This window comes from Prosopis cineraria, unplaced genomic scaffold (assembly GCF_029017545.1).
Source record: "Prosopis cineraria cultivar Desert tree isolate PC_DT_omini unplaced genomic scaffold, ASM2901754v1 PC5, whole genome shotgun sequence".
Classification (NCBI taxonomy): Eukaryota; Viridiplantae; Streptophyta; class Magnoliopsida; order Fabales; family Fabaceae; genus Prosopis; species Prosopis cineraria.
The window spans coordinates 31,165,389-31,184,196 of NW_026555336.1; the positions used below are offsets into that span (position 1 = coordinate 31,165,389).

At 37.8% G+C, this 18,808-nt stretch overlaps 1 protein-coding gene and 1 long non-coding RNA gene across 3 annotated transcripts; one reads left to right on the forward strand and one right to left on the reverse strand.

Moving 5' to 3' along the window:
- Positions 1-10,239: 10,239 nt before the first annotated feature.
- On the forward strand, positions 10,240-11,990 carry LOC129311151 (uncharacterized). The gene is made up of 2 exons (XR_008593241.1): positions 10,240-10,530; positions 11,628-11,990. It is a non-coding gene; the product is annotated as an uncharacterized LOC129311151 (long non-coding RNA).
- Positions 11,991-12,663: 673 nt separating this feature from the next.
- LOC129311150 (protein CHUP1, chloroplastic-like) lies at positions 12,664-18,808 on the reverse strand. 2 transcript variants are annotated; one of them, XM_054953194.1, is made up of 10 exons: positions 18,663-18,808; positions 18,137-18,506; positions 17,934-18,049; positions 17,122-17,841; positions 15,434-16,726; positions 15,198-15,329; positions 14,749-14,930; positions 14,352-14,463; positions 13,516-13,659; positions 12,664-12,957 (listed from the first exon to the last, which is right to left on the reverse strand). In XM_054953194.1, the coding sequence occupies exons 2-10, from the start codon at positions 18,234-18,236 to the stop codon at positions 12,856-12,858; spliced, it is 2,901 nt and encodes a 966-aa protein (XP_054809169.1). In that variant the 5' UTR covers positions 18,237-18,506; positions 18,663-18,808; the 3' UTR covers positions 12,664-12,855. The 2 variants fall into 2 exon arrangements, with proteins under 2 accessions (XP_054809169.1, XP_054809170.1); XM_054953195.1 differs by lacking the exon at positions 18,663-18,808 and having other exon boundaries at positions 17,934-18,025; positions 18,137-18,612.

Sequence of the window (18,808 nt, forward strand, 5' to 3'; positions counted from 1 at the left end):
AACATTTTTTTATTATTGCACAAAGCCCGGGTCAACTTTGGTAATTTTCCCAAGTTAATTAAAAATAAATAAAACCAAACTTTTGCTTAGTAAAATTCGAACTCTGGGCCTCTATTAAATTATTCTAAATTTTAATTTAATTATAGATATTTTATTTTATTTTGTTTATTTTTTTAAATAATTTGAGTCTTAAAATTTTTAGGATGTTACATTCTCCCCTCCTTAAAAAGGATTTTGTCCCCAAAATCCAAGCTAATACATGAACCAAAGAGATAAACATACCTAGGGAAACAACTGTGGATATTCCTTCCTCATTTGATCCTCAGTCTCCCAGGTTGCATCTCCCGGAGCTGTCCCTTTCCAAATCACTTTTACCAACCGGATTGTTTATTTCTGAGTTGCTTATCCTTAGCATCCACAATACGATCTGGTTCAGTCCGGTAGGTTAAATTCTCTTGAATTTCAACCTCCTCAGGTTCTATCACATGCGACGGGTCTGGCTGGTACTTCTTCAATTGTGACACATGAAACACGTTGTGTAGACCCGCTAACTGAGGCGGTAATGCCAACTGATAAGCACCGGCCCAACTTTCTTCAAAACCTCAAAAGGACCCATATATCGAGGAGATAACTTTTTAGCCCGAATTGAGCGTCCAACGCCTGTCAATGGGGAAACTTTGAGAAAGACATGATCCCCAATCTCAAAAGACAAGTCCTTACGACGATTATCTGCATAACTTTTCTGTCTACTCTGTGCTGTAAGAAGTTTTTGTTGGATCAATTTGATTTTCTCTGTGGTCTCATCTACCACATCCGGTCCCATCATTGTCCTCTCACTCAACTCATACCAACAAAGAGGCGATCTGCATCGTCTTCCATACAATGCTTCATAAGGAGCCATTTGAATACTGGCATGATAACTGTTATTATAAGCAAACTCTGCCAGAGGTAAATGCTTATCCCAGCTTCCCTGAAGCTCTAGGGCACATGACCTCAACATATCCTCTAATGTCTGGATCGTCCGCTCAGTTTGTCCATCCGTTTGTGGATGATAAGACGTACTAAATTTCAGATCTGTACCCATAGCCCTTTGCATAGCTTGCCATAAATTCGATGTAAACCGAGGATCACGGTCTGAAACAATATCCCTCGGTACCCCATGTAGTCGCACAATCTCCTTAATGTAGATCTCAGCATACCTATCAACCGTATAGGTGGGTCTTGACCGGTAAGAAATGTGCTGACTTAGTCAAACGATCTACAATTACCCAGATAGAGTCAAAACTAGCCTGGGTCCTCGGCAAACCAGATACAAAATCCATTGAAATACTCTCCCATTTCCATTTAGGAATCTCCAAAGGCTGTAATAACCCCGATGGCTTTTGGTGCTCTATTTTGACCTTCTGACAGGTCAAACACTTACTAACATACTCTGTGTGACATCCTTTTCATGCCTGGCCACCACCAATGACGCTGCATGTCATGATACATCTTAGTAGCACCGGGATGAAGGGTGTAGCTACTTCGATGTGCCTCATCCAACAATTTCTTCCGAATAGACTCATTGTTAGGAATACACACCCTATCCTTGAAAACCACATACCCATCATCACTAAACCAATAGTCCATTATCTCACCATTCTCGATGTCTTGACTTATTTTTGACAAAATCGGATCTTGAAGCTGAGCATCTCGTATCTCTTTCCAAAATTCATTAGAAATAACCATAGTATTAAGACCATTCAAAGAGAACTTAGTCATACCCAAAAAAATTTCAACCAAAGATTCCATCAATCTATGCTCCCGAACCATTAAATAGGCTACATGTAAGGTCTTGCGACTAAGAGCATCTGCTACCACATTTGCTTTCCCCGGATGATACTTAAATTCAAAATTATAATCTTTAAGAAACTCCATCCAACGTCTCTGTCTCATATTCAGCTCTTTTTGATCTACCAGGTACTTGAGACTTTTATGGTCGCTCATGACCCTGAACTCTGTTCCATAAAGATAATGACGCCAGATCTTTAACGCAAAGACCACCGCAGCCAACTCGAGATCATGTGTTGGATAATTCTCCTCATGCGGTCTAAGTTGTCTAGATGCATATGCCACTGCTCTCTCATCTTGCATTAGAACACAACCAAGACCCTTATGAGAGGCATCAGTATACACATCATAGGGCTTTTGAGGATCCGAAATCACCAATACTGGAGCTGTTGTTAACCTTTCTTTCAACTCAAGAAAAGCTGTCTCGCACTTATCATCCCAGATAAATGGCCTATCCTTCCTTGTGAGTCTAGTCAAAGGCATAGAAATCTGAGAGAAACCTTTGATAAAACGCCGGTAGTAACCTGCTAATCCCAGAAAACTACGGATCTCAGTTATCGATTTTGGTCTCTCCCATTGCATGACTGCTTCAACTTTATATGGATCAACTGCAATACCATTTGCCGACACGATATGTCCCAAGAACCTAACCTCTCTCATCCAAAACTCGCACTTACTGAGCTTGGCATATAGCTTATGATCTCGCAGAAACCTTAGGACAGTCCTCAAGTGTCTGGCATGCTGCTCCTCATCTTTAGAGTAGATCAGTATATCGTCAATAAAAACTACCACAAACTGATCCAAGAAAGGTCGAAAAAATGCGGTTCATATAGTCCATGAAAACCGCAGGCGCATTAGTCAGCCCGAATGGCATAACCAAAAACTCATAATGACCATATCGAGTCCTGAAAGCAGTCTTTGCCACATCCTTCTCACTAACTCTTAGCTGATGGTACCCTGAACGTAAATCAATTTTAGAGAAAATCGTGGCACCAACCAACTGATCTAAGAGATCATCGATGCGAGGCAGTGGGTACTTGTTCTTCACCGTAACCTTATTCAACTGCCTGTAATCGATACACAATCTTAAACTACCATCCTTCTTCTTCACAAATAAGACAGGAGATCCCCAAGGAGAAACACTAGGTCTAATAAATCCCTTATCTAACAGCTCCTCAAGTTGCTTCTTCAACTCAGCTAACTCTGAAGGAGCCATTCTATAGGGAGCCTTTGAAATTGGCTGAGTCCCCGGTACCAGGTCAATTGAGAATTCAACCTCACGTTCTGGAGGTAATCCTGATACATCCTCAGAAAACACCTCTGGGAACTCCCTAACAACCTCAATTTCATCCACTATACCTGTCTCAGACCCTTGGGTAGCGAGCACTACCACGTAAGCCTCACATCCTTGCTCAATCAACCTTTCAACTTGTAAAGAAGAAAGAAAACAAGAATGACCAGGGTATTCTTTGATCACCTCCGGTACTTCTACCAAAGTCACTGTCTTAGTCACACAATCTAAGACAGCACCATAAGCTGTCAACCAATCCATACCAATAATTAAATCAATCCCTTGCATAGGTAATTTGATCATATTCACCCAAGTCGATCGCCCATTAAAAGTCATCTTAGTCCTACACACCACACTGGATCGACGACCCCAAACCAGAAGTAGAGGAAACTTCTATATCATGGGGCAACTGGTCAACAGGCATAGCCATTCTATCTAAGCGCTCGGCAGAAATAAAAGAATGCGTCGCACCACAATCAAACAAAGCTTCTAAATCGAGGCCACAGATAGAAACCATACCAGTGATTAGATTCGATGACTTCCTAGCCTCCTCCTGAGATACTGTATACACTCTACCAGGAATCACGTTCCTCCGGTCCGAGCTCTCATGTAAATCAGGGCAGTCACGGATCAAATGGCCTAACTTTCCACACTTGTAACAAGCAAAGCAGCGACCAAAATGAACCCTACCACATCTATTGCAAGGTGACCTCGCTGTGCTTAGAATTGGGGCTTGACTGGTCTGTGAAGAAGAACGTGCTGGAGCATTCCCAGAGAAACGAGAACCCCCAGATCTCATATTACCACCCCGATTACCTTGAAATCTTGAACCCCTATTTAAATTTCGATTACCAGAAGCAGAAGAAGACCCGATTCTAAAGGAGCCACTAGAAGAAGAACCAGAGCTAAAACCCATTCTCTTGGATACACCACCAGTAGGAGCTAACCCAAAAGAAAATCGACCTCGTGTATCCCTACTCCGGCTACTCTCTGTGTCTCGGCCTCGACGAGCGGCAATCCTCAGACGATTGCACATCTCATCATATGTCGCCTCGCCCAACAAAGATAGCTGCTGGCGGTATTCTGGCCTCATCTTTTCTAATAACCTCTTTGCTTTCCACTTGCTATCATTAGAAGCCTTCAGATATGTTGAGAACTTAGACAGCTGATTGAATTTTCTTATAAAAGTCTCCTCGTCTAAGTCCCCCTGCTGAAATGCATGAAACTCTGCCTCTTTCTCATCTCTGAAAGCTGGCGGAAAGTGAAAATCATAAAATCTTTCTTTAAATTCATCCCAAGACATAGATCTTCCATCTGTGGGCTTAACAGAATCCCACCAATGCTTGGCTTCACCAACAAGCTGCATCGTAGCCAAGATAACCTTCTGCTCAGATGTACACCTCACAACAGTAAATAACTGCTCCATCCGATCCAACCACTCTCAGCTTTCCCATCAAGCATACTACCATCATATGTAGTCGGATTAGAGCGAGAGAATTCCTTCCAAGGTTCAGATATGTCATCCTCTCGATTATTAACAACTGGTGCATGAGCTCCCATAGTACTAGAAGATCCCTGCCCAGCACTTAGGTCAACATGCTGATCTGGAACAGTATGACTTCTAAGATTTTGCTGTATATCCACCATAACTTCAAGCAGCCTAGCCATGACTGCATCTGTCCCCTGTGGTGGTGGTGGAGGTGGAGGCGGAGGTGGAGGCGGAGGAGGTAGAGGTGGTGGTCGTTCCTCATTCCTCGATCTACCCCTTCCCCTTCGAGCCATATTAGAACTGAAAGGTGTACGGCTACAAGCGTACGGACCTTTCTCCCCTCCTAAAGGAACAAGCCAGAGAAAGAAAAACCATATTAGTCCAGGTTAGTGGTAGAAGGGAAAGAGCATAAAAGTAATGTATTTAAGGTGCCAAGTAGGAAAAAGGAATCATAAACCTAAAACTGATACCAAATGTAACACTTGCCTTGAGTGTTATCCAAAAATCACATAATTCAAACAAACTAAGTGTGGTTAAGGAGTTGATCCTCTAACCAACTTAAGAAATAAATCATTTAAAACCTTAAAAATAATTATAGGTTCTACCTATAGCGCACGGAAGCAAGTTAGACGAAAATGGAATAAAAAGATGCTGTCATGACAGTAATTTATTGCTGTCATGACAGCCCTCCTGGGCCAACTTCCAGGAGGCGGTGTTCCGTCATTCGACCTCCGATTGAAGTGATTTTAAAGCTCACACGTCACATTCAAAGGGTACTATAAGTGTACCAAATTTCAAAAAGATCCAACGGTCGGATTAAAAATTAGACATGTTAAAAGATTGACTATTTTTGCTGTCATGACAGCTAAAAAGCTGTCATGACAGCACTTCCGGACCAACTTCCGGAGTGCACCATTTCATCATCTGACCTCCGATCGGAGTGATTCCAAAGCCCACATGTCACTTTTAAAGAATACTATTAGCATACTAAATTTTGAAAAGATCCAACGGACGGATTGAATTTTGTGCAGGTTACAAAATCAACACTGTAGCTGTCATGACAGCAATTTAATGCTGTCATGACAGCACCTCCAGACCAAATTCCGGAGTGCGTCGTTTCTCCGTCCGATATCCGATCGACGTGATTCCAAAGCCCACACGAAGCTTATAAAAGGTTTTACTTGTGACCCAAATTTTAGAGAAATCCAACGGTCGGATTAAGATTTGGACACCCGGATGCAAAAGTGCAGCTTTTTGGTAAAAACCATTTTCAAAATTGTCCAAATCCCATCCTAATGGTCACAAACCTGTGGAAACACTTTGGACACGTCAAATAAGATTAAAAACACTTGATAGAACATTCAAATGATGGAAAACCCCCATACATCAAAATTTGACCACCCGGGTGCCATTTCCTAAAATGGACCCTAAACCCCCAAAATGCACAAATCATACAAGAGTGGTCACAAATCAATCCAAATACCATGTATTTATATAAATACATATGCTAAACATTTTCACTTGGCTCAGAGCTCCTTGTGGGGCCCACGCACCCACTCTCTCTATCCAAGCTGTATGTTTTCCCATAGCACACCATTTGCAATGCAACCACTTTGCATTTGCTTATAAAATCACATATATATCAAAATAAAGATCTGCTTGTAATAGAAACTTGGTCTACTAAGTAAATCCATCAAAACCACACACCATAACCAAGTTTCCTAGCCACAAGTCTGCAAACAGACAAAAATTCATACACAAGCACACAATCCACACATATTCACACACACACACATAATCATATCCTACTGGCACCCTAATCTTAAATACATTACAATATATTTGCTCAAAAGAAAGGGGTTGCAGTTCTTTACAAATCACAAGCAAACCCCTAGCTTTGCTCTTTTCCCCGTCCACCACTGGATCCTTCGCCTGGACCTAGAATATTGAAAAGAAAGGGGTGAGACAACCACAGTCTCAGTAACAGTGAAATCTATATTGATTATTACAAAGTAAGCCATAATCAAATAAATGAATAATAAATTCAACATAGTATATAATTTAGCCATTTAAAATGCATGAATGCATGACCTAGGCCGGTATGGCCTTTCATGACCAACAGAATGCCCCCTGGCACTCTTTAACTCGCAGGTAAACCTTATACCTACTTGTACCTCCACAGGCACAAAACATAATCTAAGGCATGATCTAATCCACCGAACCGCCTATGCCCCTTCGACGTGAATCCTGAGCAGTCAAAGCTAACTCCCTCCCAGAGCCAGCCCGACTTACTCTCCATGTGAGGGCTACCTTGGCCTAGGCACTCAACCTCACACTTCATATGTCGGATTCCCTCCCCCACTGAGAGGTGTCGAACACTCAATACACTAACCACTTTAGTGCACTGAGCCCACAATACGTAAGACAACACTGAGTACTGACAGTGTGCCATAGAATATCAAAAATCCACACCTTCTCATTGGTGAACTCCCACCGAGATCATGCCTTTTACTCTTGTCTACCTTTCCTGAGTATTGACCATTCAACACTCTAAAGTAGTATAATATTTATAAATCTCATTTCCATAAAAACATTGTTATTAAACAATTAGAAAACATATTTGCACTATAATCAAAGTAGTACCCCATAACCCCTTATAAAGCACATTTAATCTTTTAAAACATGTAATGCATGATAACTAGTAATATTTATTCAAAAATAGCTAAAACAAAGTAATAAGAAATATAAATTCCCCTGTTACCTCAACCCTTTGGTACTAAAAGGGTTCCCCTTGTACAAAATAGGGCTCGGCTTGTTCCTTACTTCTCAATAAGTTCCACCAACAATTTTCTACAACATATAAGTGATCCACATCACTTATCATGACAAATAGTATTAATGAAGACTATAACTTATACCACACAACTTAGGTCAATGAGTCATAATCCACCCTAATGGTCCATATATTAAACCAACCATTCACATAGTATCACTTAACCACCAAAACCATTTATTAGCCATCACTAGGCTAATTTTCAATTTATATAATTTTTTTTAATCAATTAAAAACCTTTACTTAGTGCCACCAACTTTCACCATTAGCCCTTATAATGAAAACCAAACCTTAATTTAAATCTTATTGGGCTCAAATAGCAAAATTATAACTAAATCAATAGCTTAAACCATTGAGGAGCAAAAACCCAATTTCTCAAGGTTTATTTTGTGCCCAAAACACCTCTTTTCATCCAATTATTCACTCAAAACATTAGATCACTATATAGAAACTCAAAACATGCTCCCTAGAGATCCAAAGAAACAAAAGCTTACAAGAATAAAGCCTTTGGGATCAAAATCCAAAAATTTCCTCTTCCAAAAATTGAAGAAAATCAAGAGAAAGAGAAGAGGATTGAAGTAGGGAGTTTACCTATCGTGTAGCCGAGCTCGCAACGGTCGCAAAGACTCCTAGATCCAAGCCTAACTCCCTCCCTTTCTCTTCTCTTCTCCTCTCTCTCTCTCTCCCGTTTGTGCGTTTGCTTCCTTTCTCATTTTCTCTGCGTTTCTGCATCAGTTTGCTCCTTAAAATGCTGGTCAAAAACTTTGGGGAAAATTACAAGAAAGGGCCCAACATTTTTTATTATTGCACAAAAGCCCGGGTCAACTTTGGTAATTTTTCCCATAGTTAAAAATCAAATAAAACCAAACTTTTGCTTAGTAAAATTCGAAACTCTGGGCCTCTATTAAATTATTCTAAATTTTAATTTAATTATAGATATTTTATTTTATTTTTGTTTATTTTTTTTAAATAAATTTGAGTCTTAAAATTTTTAGGATGTTACAGAAAGAATCAAAGCATGGACTTTTTATGGTGAATAAACACAAGAAGCGACTTCTATTTCTTTTCTTCAATATACAGGCGATGGCTTATCATTTCTCATCTCATATTTCTTAATTTTTAGTTTCATGAATAGCTAATTTTTTTAGTGTGATCATATAAATCATATCCTAAATTTTAATTAGAGTCTTTGATATTCAGGGAAGATTTTATTCTAGCTTTATTCTAATTGCTCTTTTCTCTCTACCTCTGAATTTTATACTTTAATTTTATTGTTGATTAGAGTAGCTTTATTGCATAATTTTTGGGTTATAAATTTTATCTGAGATTTTACTTGTTATTATCGATTGATATAGTAACATAAGAGTAATTGACATAGTTTGGGTGATTATCATGCTTTATTTTTTGTGTGGCTAACATAAAATAATTGTTAGGTTTGGGTTAAGGGAGATTTTAATTAATCTATAACTTAACTTCTTGTTTAATTCTTAAATGATAATTTGAGAAATATATAATAAAATCAAAATAATAAAGTTGAATAAAATTAATTTATTTTTGGACAAGAAAGATTAAATTTAGGTGATTGGGTTGTGATTGATTGCGCTTCTTGTTCTTGGTAATTTTTTTAGTTGAATTTCCTTTATTTATTTATTTTTAATTTAGTTTTTAATCTCATCATAAAAAACCCTCCATTATACTTTTTCATAATCATAATTTAAATAGTTACTCTATTGACTCTGAGGAAGATGACCTAAGTTGCGCTTTATTAAAAATTTAGTTTTTATTAACTTTGGTGCTATTCGACAGTAGTGTGTAGTGTCATTATAGAAATAAAATTAACCCTGTAATGAAGAATCTGGCATTAGAATAAAGATAATCAATATAAATAGTGTCATTATTTCATAAAATCCAAATACCACCAGCATAGCCAGTAGCTTTAACACGGATCCAATCAAAGAAACCTAATTTTTTAACAATTTTATTAGCTCAAGATCCACTGGCTCTAATTTCAACTAAAATAAGAATTTGAGTATTATAAGTTTTGGTAATTTCTCTTATGCATCCAGGGAAATTTTTTCCATAGAGACCTCTACAATTCTAGTAAATAATATACATAAATGAAGAAAAAGAGTGGATAAACCTGAAAAACATATAAGGCTTTCATAAGTGAAATTAGATCTCATCCCCATCTTCACTGAATTCATCGCCTTCAATGTCATTATTGATGTGAGAATTATCAAACTCTTCATCCAATAGGTCTTCATCGATGATATCATCTTCATTACCCTCGAACAAGAGATCATCATCATCATCAACTTTATTATATGAGGACTTGTTTTGAATTTGCACGGAAGGATTAAAGTTTAGTTGGGTTCCAAGAACAATGTTGATAGAGATATTAGGATCAAGTGGTTTCCTCAGTTCCAAATTGACACTCGAATTTGAAGGAGAAATTTAATTTTCAACCGAATTATTATGTTCTATGCCTTACGACCATACTTTAAGATTGGCAGAGAGAAAAGCTTTAGTTGAAGGATCATTCTGATGGGCTTCCTTTTGTCTGCTTCATTGGGCCTCTTTGAAGAGCCCAATTCCCTTTTATTCCCTTCGGCTACGGTGTAGATACATTTAGAGGAGCCCAAAGTTGAGCATTTCATTTAAAGTCCATTAGCTGGGCCTTTATCCAATGTGATAGACTTTGGGCCATTCCAATTGAAGCTGGGCCTAATGTGAGTAGCTTTCTTTCCTTTAACCAGTCTTCGAGCGTTCTCGTCATCTCCAGAAGCATTAGCCAACACATCATTCTCTTCAATTCGGAATCTCTTGCTTCCTGCTAAATCCTTCCTTCTCTATACCTTTCTAACAACCTTTGCTGTTGGTTTTGTAGATGGACCATTAAAGGCAATTAGGTAGCTCATTTTTCCATCATCTTTGTGCTCTAGTGGCTAGAATATCAAATCTGGATCTATTCTAGAGGTTAGATCCTCGATTTTGGTGAATCTGCTTGTTACTCGTTTGGTACTTCGAGTTTCATGCATGGGCAAGATGTCAAAATTTCATCCAATCATCACAAATTTCTTTCGGTAGGTAAGCTTTCGATGACCCTATTGGATATTGAAATTGCTTTTCTTGATTTATCTAGTTTAATGAATAGCTGGTAGGATTTCGTATATTTTCGTGATTGGGATATCTATATCATTCTTGCTCTTCTCCTTCTCTTTTGGTTCTGAGGCTATGTGGACATGTGTTTTTGTTATGGCCGTAGCAACCACATCTAAAACAAATAAGATTCAAGCTTTCATATTCACCATTGTAAAGCTCATCTCTAATAAGAATCCTTGGCATAAGTTTCTTCTGGAAATCAATGTCAACACTAATTCAAACAAATTTCTCCTTTCCGTTTTACCAAGCTCATTTTGCATATATGCTTTAAAGAGTGTGTTCACATCGACTTTAAGAGTTTTGCCTATATAGTTACCTATTCTCGATAGAATTTTTTTGTCATAGCATTAGATGGGAATATTGTTTAATCTTACCCAAAGAACTATCTTGCCAAGGATATTTTTGTTTGGGTTGAAGATTGGTGACCAGTGCTAGGCTAGAATACAATGGTCGAAGGTTGTCCACGGACCTCCATTAAGAATGTTTTGATAAAATGCTTGATCCTTAGTTCTCATTATGTAATAACCATTTACCAAATTGGTGGGTTCAAAGTCTCTAATATGCCACATCTTTGCTAATTTGGGCTTGAGAAACTTAGGATTAAGTTGAATACCCAGTATTTTGATGACTAGATCATCCATCCAGGATGTGCATATTTTCTTCAATTCCTCATCTGAAATCTAGATGCTAGGATAGTGATCCATCAATTCTTAGTTTCATCTGAAGGAGTCTACTTTTGATCTAGGTCCTTAGCTAAAGTATCATTAATTTACTTAGTGTTACTCCAAATTCCATTGCACCCATTATAGCCTACCAATGAGTCTCTGTAAGAAATGGGAGCTTTGAAAGCTTTAATACCTTGAATCAAGTTTTTATTGGTTAGATTGCCTACTCTGTTACTCTCAAATTGTATGTCCATAGGATGAACCTCATTTTGCTTGTTTACTGATCCTTTGTCTATCATTTCTTCATCCACCTTGGAGACATTTCCATTGATAAAATCAACTCTTCTTTGGATGCAGGTGGATCCATGCAAGCATCTTGAGATGTCGAGGCAAAGAAGACAAAGTTTGGATTAAGAGCAAGCTTGGAATTCATTGAGAGAAAAGTGGAGTTGCTTTTTTCAAATTTGTTTTACATTAAGCACTACATTACTTTCTAGTCATTGCATTTTTATGGAGGCCAGACAGATTATTGATCACAATCCACGAAGAAGAATTGATGATCACAATTTGCACAGAAACTCAAACTATCATCATAGAGGAATCAAGTTGTACTGTTACAACGTTTTTGGTTTGAAGTAGACAGAAAAGTGATTGTTTTAGACCATGTTTAATGGATTATTATTTAATATTATTTATTTATGTTTATTATTTGAAGATAAAGATTAGATGTCATTCCTTATCAATAATCGAATTAACTCAGCTAGTATTAATATATTAAATTCATTTTTTATCACTCGCTTCATATATTGATCAAATTTATTTTATTTGATAAATGAAGCAAACATAAATGTAAACATCTAATGAAATAAAATGGTTTATAAATAATTTACTAATTTATAGCATTAACCCATCATTCACCCCAAAAAAATCACTAAAAAATCCCACACAAAAAATCTAAATATAGAAGTCTTAAAAAATTACAAAATTACTCCAAAATCTCATGACATTTACACAAAATGTTAATTTTAAATATGTCTCCAATGACTTTACTACAACTAAGCCATTTTGTTTCTTAATCCTCATCTATTATATGTACATTTCAATCGTCTTTATATGTCATTCTCCATATTTATAATGCTTTTCTAATTATTATTCAATATTATTATTGTCCAGTTTTCAATTTTTCTTGTTACATTATTTTCAACTTTATTTCTATTTAAATTTTTGTTTTATATTCTAAGTTCATCATACTTGGATAAATTAAAGACAAATTTGTATTCTTGATATTGAATTTTGTTCAGTTGAATCTCAATTCTTGCTTGCCCTATTGAAAATCATGCAAACAAACACTAACTAGGCACTGATCGACCATCTTCTTGTCCGAAGCAGCAAGTAAAACATTTCTAATATTTTATTATTTTTATTATTTTTTCGGGCAGAAATGACATTCATGATTGCGTTATTGTAGAGAAGCCAATATGTACAGGCTAAACAAATTATACAAGCAAAAGCACGATGTGAAATATACATCTGTGAAAGATCCAAATATATCAGAAAGGTGGAAAAAAAATCTTGTGCTAATGCTTTATGCTTCTTCGGGTTTATTATCTTCACCTCCTTGAGCATGGATGCGGCTTCTCAGTTCTTCAAAAGCCTTCATGCTCTCTGCATCAAAGCCTCCTGCAAACTGCAGATAGTTCCAAAACATGTTTCAATTATCATTCAAAACTGGTTTACATCATCCAGAGTTTTGCCATCAACAAACACAAAGTCAATGAGCACAAGTTCAAGAGAGAATTCATCCCAAAAAACTAGTCTATTAGGTGAAAGAACTTCTCACACTTATAAACCTCATTACATTTGTGAGGGTTTCCAATGAGTTATTTATAACAATGCAACCCATTCAAGATCCAACATCCTTGGCAGTTTCACTCCACAATACTTTAATTAGCTTTTTGCTGGTCGAAACCATTCTAGATAGCCCTCTTCATGACATCAATCTCTCAACGAGAGTACTAATATTACAAGTACAAGTTTAAAAAGAAAGCCCATTCTAAAAAACCAACTTATTAGATGGGAGAGCTTCTTACACTTATAAATTCCACTTTACTTGTAAAGTTTCCAGGTGTGACACGCCCAAAGGGACATGCCAATCTTAAACACTAAGATTGGTGATGCATGAGCTATTAGCTTGACAGCAAACCATATTTGTTTAAATAGTATCAAGAGCCTAAAGGAGAAGTACCTGATGAACACGGAAAGCAAAGCGGACACCTTGCAAAATCAGGAATTCTCTCATTGGTTCTTTCTCTGGTCCAGATAATGTATCGAGTTCAGATGCAACACGTTTCATATACTTCTTCGCCAGTTGCACAGAAGAAAGCTTGATCTGCAATGGGAAGTTTACAGGACATCAACATTTGATACCGTTGCATAGACTTCTTGTTACAGAAGAGACTTCTTATTCATTCTTGAGTCATAGTGTGTACATGTGTGTGCGTGTGTATGCACTCCGATAAACTATTCTCGTATTTTAGATTCAACATCCCATGAAAGTACATCTTTATCCAATTCATCCCTTGAAAGAAAAGCCCTCACAGTCACTTGGTGCAAAGAGTCAATAAAGAACCACATCACCTTAAACACCCACTTCGACACTGTCAATTACAACATACGTATGTGAGTGTGTGTGATTTTCTCCTTCTAGAAATTCCTGTACATGTATTTCTGTCATATTATCAACTGAACCACGGTATGCACAAGCAAAATATTAACTCTATGCTCAACCATTATTATACGATCATCCATAATTTCACAACTCTATTTGAAATTGTAAGCAGACTTAATATAAGGGGAGCAATATGTTTGAGCTAATCACTTTAACTTTTTAAACAGTTGAATGATTTGGTTCAGAATTCTTGAACTAGAGGAAAAAAGTTGCAGATGAATGAATTTTATATCTCTTACACAGAATCATTAAAAACTATAACTAGTTTAAAGGTGAAATAGATATTATTTATAATAATATAAAATAATGGCCTTTCTAGCTGCTACAACAGAAACTGTTAGTGATTAGCATACCTTGCCAACAACTCCGGAGTCTAACAACCAATTTACTGGGATTCCAAATTCCCTGTACCGTGAAATAGCCATATCTCTCGTACGTAAGAGTGCATATACGCTTTGCTCCACTCTGGAAATGATCAAATCAAAAAAGAAACTACGGTTGTTAGATCAAATTGAAGCAACTATAGAAAACTGTTAACCAACATGCACAAACTGTCAACAAAATGAGCAAAGACCACACTAAAATATTTTATGACTTGTTAAAGTCCAAACAATCTCCCGGCCACAGCCTTGAAAGAGAAATCATTATAGCTTTGAACTCTCAAGAAACTATCCACCAAACATTGACTTCTTAAGCTAAGCATTTAAGACTTCAAGAAAGTAAATCTACTGCAGAAATAAAGATACATACTTTTCAAGCAATGAGTACATTTTCTTCAAAGCAGCTTCGCATGGAAGATTGGGATCATCATGGAAGGAGGAAACTTGTTTCTCCAATTTTATCAGATCCTGATATTCAAACGCTGCTTCCCTCAGAGCATCTGCTTTCCCTTCAGGCCAATCAAAGTGCTTGAGGACAGCTCGTTCATCAACCTAACATAGGGAATGCAATCAGATGAGTAAGTATGCCGTGATCACATGCTATAGAATTGTGAATTGGGAAAAAACTTGAAAGGCAAATGACTCGGTAATTAATAAATTGGATTGCATTTCCTAGGGAAAAATTTAGAGGCTTTCCCTAGAAATGAACGTGCAAAATAGAGAGTGCAGGTAGTAACATCCATGATTCCCCATAAAAATTACACCTGAAATGCTTTTCTCTGATGGATGGGTGTATTCAAGAATAACACTTAGGCATACCAGGAAAGAGAGTTCCTCATCTAGCCAGTTAACAAAGGCCACTAAATCACCAATGTTTGAGAAGGAGGATGCTCGAACTTCATTTGCCAGGGACATGACAAAATCACCTTGTGTTTCTACATCAGCTTTCACCTACATTCATCAAAATATATATATATATAAATATAATCTTATGTAATGAATCAGACTCCATGGCAACATGAGAATAGAGAAAATAGAGTGAAACGTTTATTTACAGCTAAGAGGAATGACGATCTATTCTCAATTTCCCCAATCATATTGCTCCTGGCATCAGATGCATTAGTTGTTGAGGAAATTAATGATGAAGTATCCTTCTTAGCCTCCCGCTTCATCAATGTTTGGTAAAACTCAACAAGCTCAGGGGCCCTGTGAACTTTATCATTACCCATTGCCCCTCTAAGGCTTCCTGGTGGAGGAGGAGGAGGTGGAGGAGGAATAGGTGGAGCAGGTGGTACTTCCTTGGAAAGATTTGAATTTGTACTGACAGTAGCACCATCAGATGGCTTAGGAGGTGGCCGAGGCACCCTTGGAGGCCTTTTTTCAATGTGAGCCAGTGTCATCTTGCTAATGGTTTTATTATCAACATCATTAGCATTCTCAGATTGATCGTTGGGACTGCCAGAAACAAATGTCTTCTCCTTTATTAGAGAAAGTCTTGCCGGCAAAGACACAGACTTGTCTCTTTCAGCCTTGGCCAAGTTCAAATTGTCACCAAACTTCTGCACTCTTGCTTGCTCAGCCTTTTCTTTGATATGTCTCTCCCTTTCTAAGGCCAATTTATGGCGGTCTTTATATGCAGGATATTTTTCATCTAGAGACCCATCAATTGATTTGGACATCAATTGGAATGAAGCTGCAACTGAATGCAGGGAGTCAGTAGATGGAACTTTGTCAGGAGAATCGGTTTCCTGATCCCTCAGCCCAAAACTAGTAATGGCCACGCTATCACCAGCATTCCTCAGCATCAAAGTTTCCAGTGGACCCTTAGGTCTCTGGGTCATCATACTCATCCTTCTTGGAGAGCTTCCTGAAAGAGATCTGGGCGATGATGAAAGAACACTAGAATCGTCTTTGACTTTACCCCATTTCTTCAACTTTTGGATTAAGCTAGTTTTCTTGCTAAGATTACTATATTTGCTAGTAGAGCTATCAACAGAAGTATTGTCAAAATCTTCACTGCCAGGCGATGAGGGGTGGGAGAAGTTGCTATCAAGATCTGTGTCTCCTTGCCCACGTTCTGATCCAGCATATTCTAACATCAACTGCTTAGCCTTCTCCTGAGATTTTGGGCTAAGACTCTTGTTGAGATCACGTGCTGATATTTTTCCTGGAGGGGCCCGGTAATTCCTGAGCTCATATCTCAAACATGCATTGACCCATCGAAGGTATACAAGCTCTTCAACTTCATTAAACCTATTCATTTGAAGTCCCTCAACTTGCTTTAAGAGGTCTTCATTGGCATGCCTTAGATTGGTGACTTCCTCTCTGGCCTTGGCAACCATTTCATTCTGCAGTTTGAAACAAAGTATTTAATTTTAAATCACTCTAATACAAGTATTACAGAAAGGAAAAAGAGATGGGCGCTAACTTAAAAACCAAGAGAACTTCAAATTAGATGAATATTATATAGGTCTAGTGTTTAGTTCTTTAGTCCTTTCTAGTATTCACTGAATTTTTGCAGTAGTTTCAATCATTTCTTCAGTGCTGTGCCTTCTAATTATTCAGCCGACGAGATAAAGAGGTCCAAGTAATCTTGAACAATTGTTGCATGAAAGGGAGAAATAATATGGTTCAATCCAACAAGGACAGAATCATAGGCTACTTCATTTATGTGCAATTATATACATTTGTCAGAATGCATCCATTCAAATTATTCTTGAAGGAAGAAATATGGAACACTGACCTCCGTCATGTTAGATTCAGCAGCATTGAGCTTTACAATTAACTCTCTCTTCTCGTGTTGAAGTTCTTTGTTCTTCCTCTTAAGCTCAACAGCCTCTACCTCTAACTCGTTCAGAGCTTTCAGCTTCTTATCAATTTCAGCATCTTTCCTGACAGCTTCTACTTCTTTTGCCTGGAGACCAGAAACTTGTTGTTTAAGCAACAACAACTGGCCTTTTGTCTGGTTAGCCTCAAGCTGTATTTGCCTTTGCAGCTCCTTTATCTTGCTCCTGGCCGCCTCAAGTTCCCTCTTGGCTGAGCCTACCTGTTCTAGCTCTTCTTGAAGCTTCTTTCTCTCTGCCTGCAAGGAATTGATTTTAATATTAAGCATACCTATTTCAACTGTCTTAATTTTTAACTGCCTCTGCAGTTCCACAATGTCTGATTCCTGCTCTTTCAACCCATAGTACTCAAGCAATTCGCCTTCGAGTTTCACTTCCCTCTCCTCCAATTCCTTTACCAGGTTCTTCAATCGTTCTAGTTCAGTTGCATTGTTTGCCATCTCAGTTTCATAAACTTTGTCTTTCTCAGCCTTCTCAGACCCGCTCCTGGATAGAGGAAACTCAATCTCCCCAGATAGAAGACTCTCAAATTCAGGTAGAATTTCGTCTTCAAAATCATGAGCACGATTAATTATGCTGCTAATTAACTTAACCTCCTCTTCTTCCTCTTCCTCCTCCCACTGCAACATTAACAGCATACAATTTCCTGAATAAAATCCTTAAAGCTACGGAAGAAATAGATGTTAACATATATTCAGCTTAATATACTCACTTCCTTCTCGTTGAGACCTTTAGTAGAACACGCGGCCTGCTCTTCTTCTGTTCCCTTTTCTTGATGCTTTTTGGACCTTCTTCTGCCATGTTCTGAAGCATGAATAGAATGAAAATCTAGGACAATTGTTATACTCAATAAAGCAAGTGAAATTCTCTTTAGTTAATCAAGAAGCGAAATGAATCAAAAGTAGCAAAAAGTACCTGATTGAGAAGCTGATGATTTTGTGCTTCTAACGTTTAGCTGCTTAACAGAATAAGCTGCGATAGAAGCAGCAACTAAGAGTCCTAATCTGACTATCATGAAGGAAAAGGTATTATTAATAGCAGAGCCCTAACTTTGCATTTCCCCATTTCCTCCAACCTCCATAATTGAAAGTTCAAACCATTAGAAGCTTCTGGACACGCCCCAGAATTTGAAATAGGTGGAGAAGATAGCAAATACGAAATGTTTAAACAAAACCCAGTGCAGGAGACTTTCGATTAACCGTAAATCCCATGGAATGTTCAGACATTCGGTTTCTATCTTCGTACAGTTTGTGAAACCTTTCAAGAGAGAAGATGCCTGGGTAGCCTGAAGACAAGAAAAGTGCAGATAATAAGCTGAATTTCAAGCACAAGTCTGATGCTAAGAAGAGGTACAGCAGCCACCAAATAACAAGTGGCCAATCTTGGTCCAAAGAGATTGACAAAAATACAGTTTTGGGATATGGGGCATGAGATATATTACCCTCACGATTTGCTCGTAGGATTATTTACAAGTTGGAACGAAAACAGAGGCATGTCCATCAAGCAGCTGTGTCTCTTTCTTGCAAATTCCTTATTTATGGCTAATCTATCCAACTGCTAGGTTCAACATTTGAGAGATGAAAAATG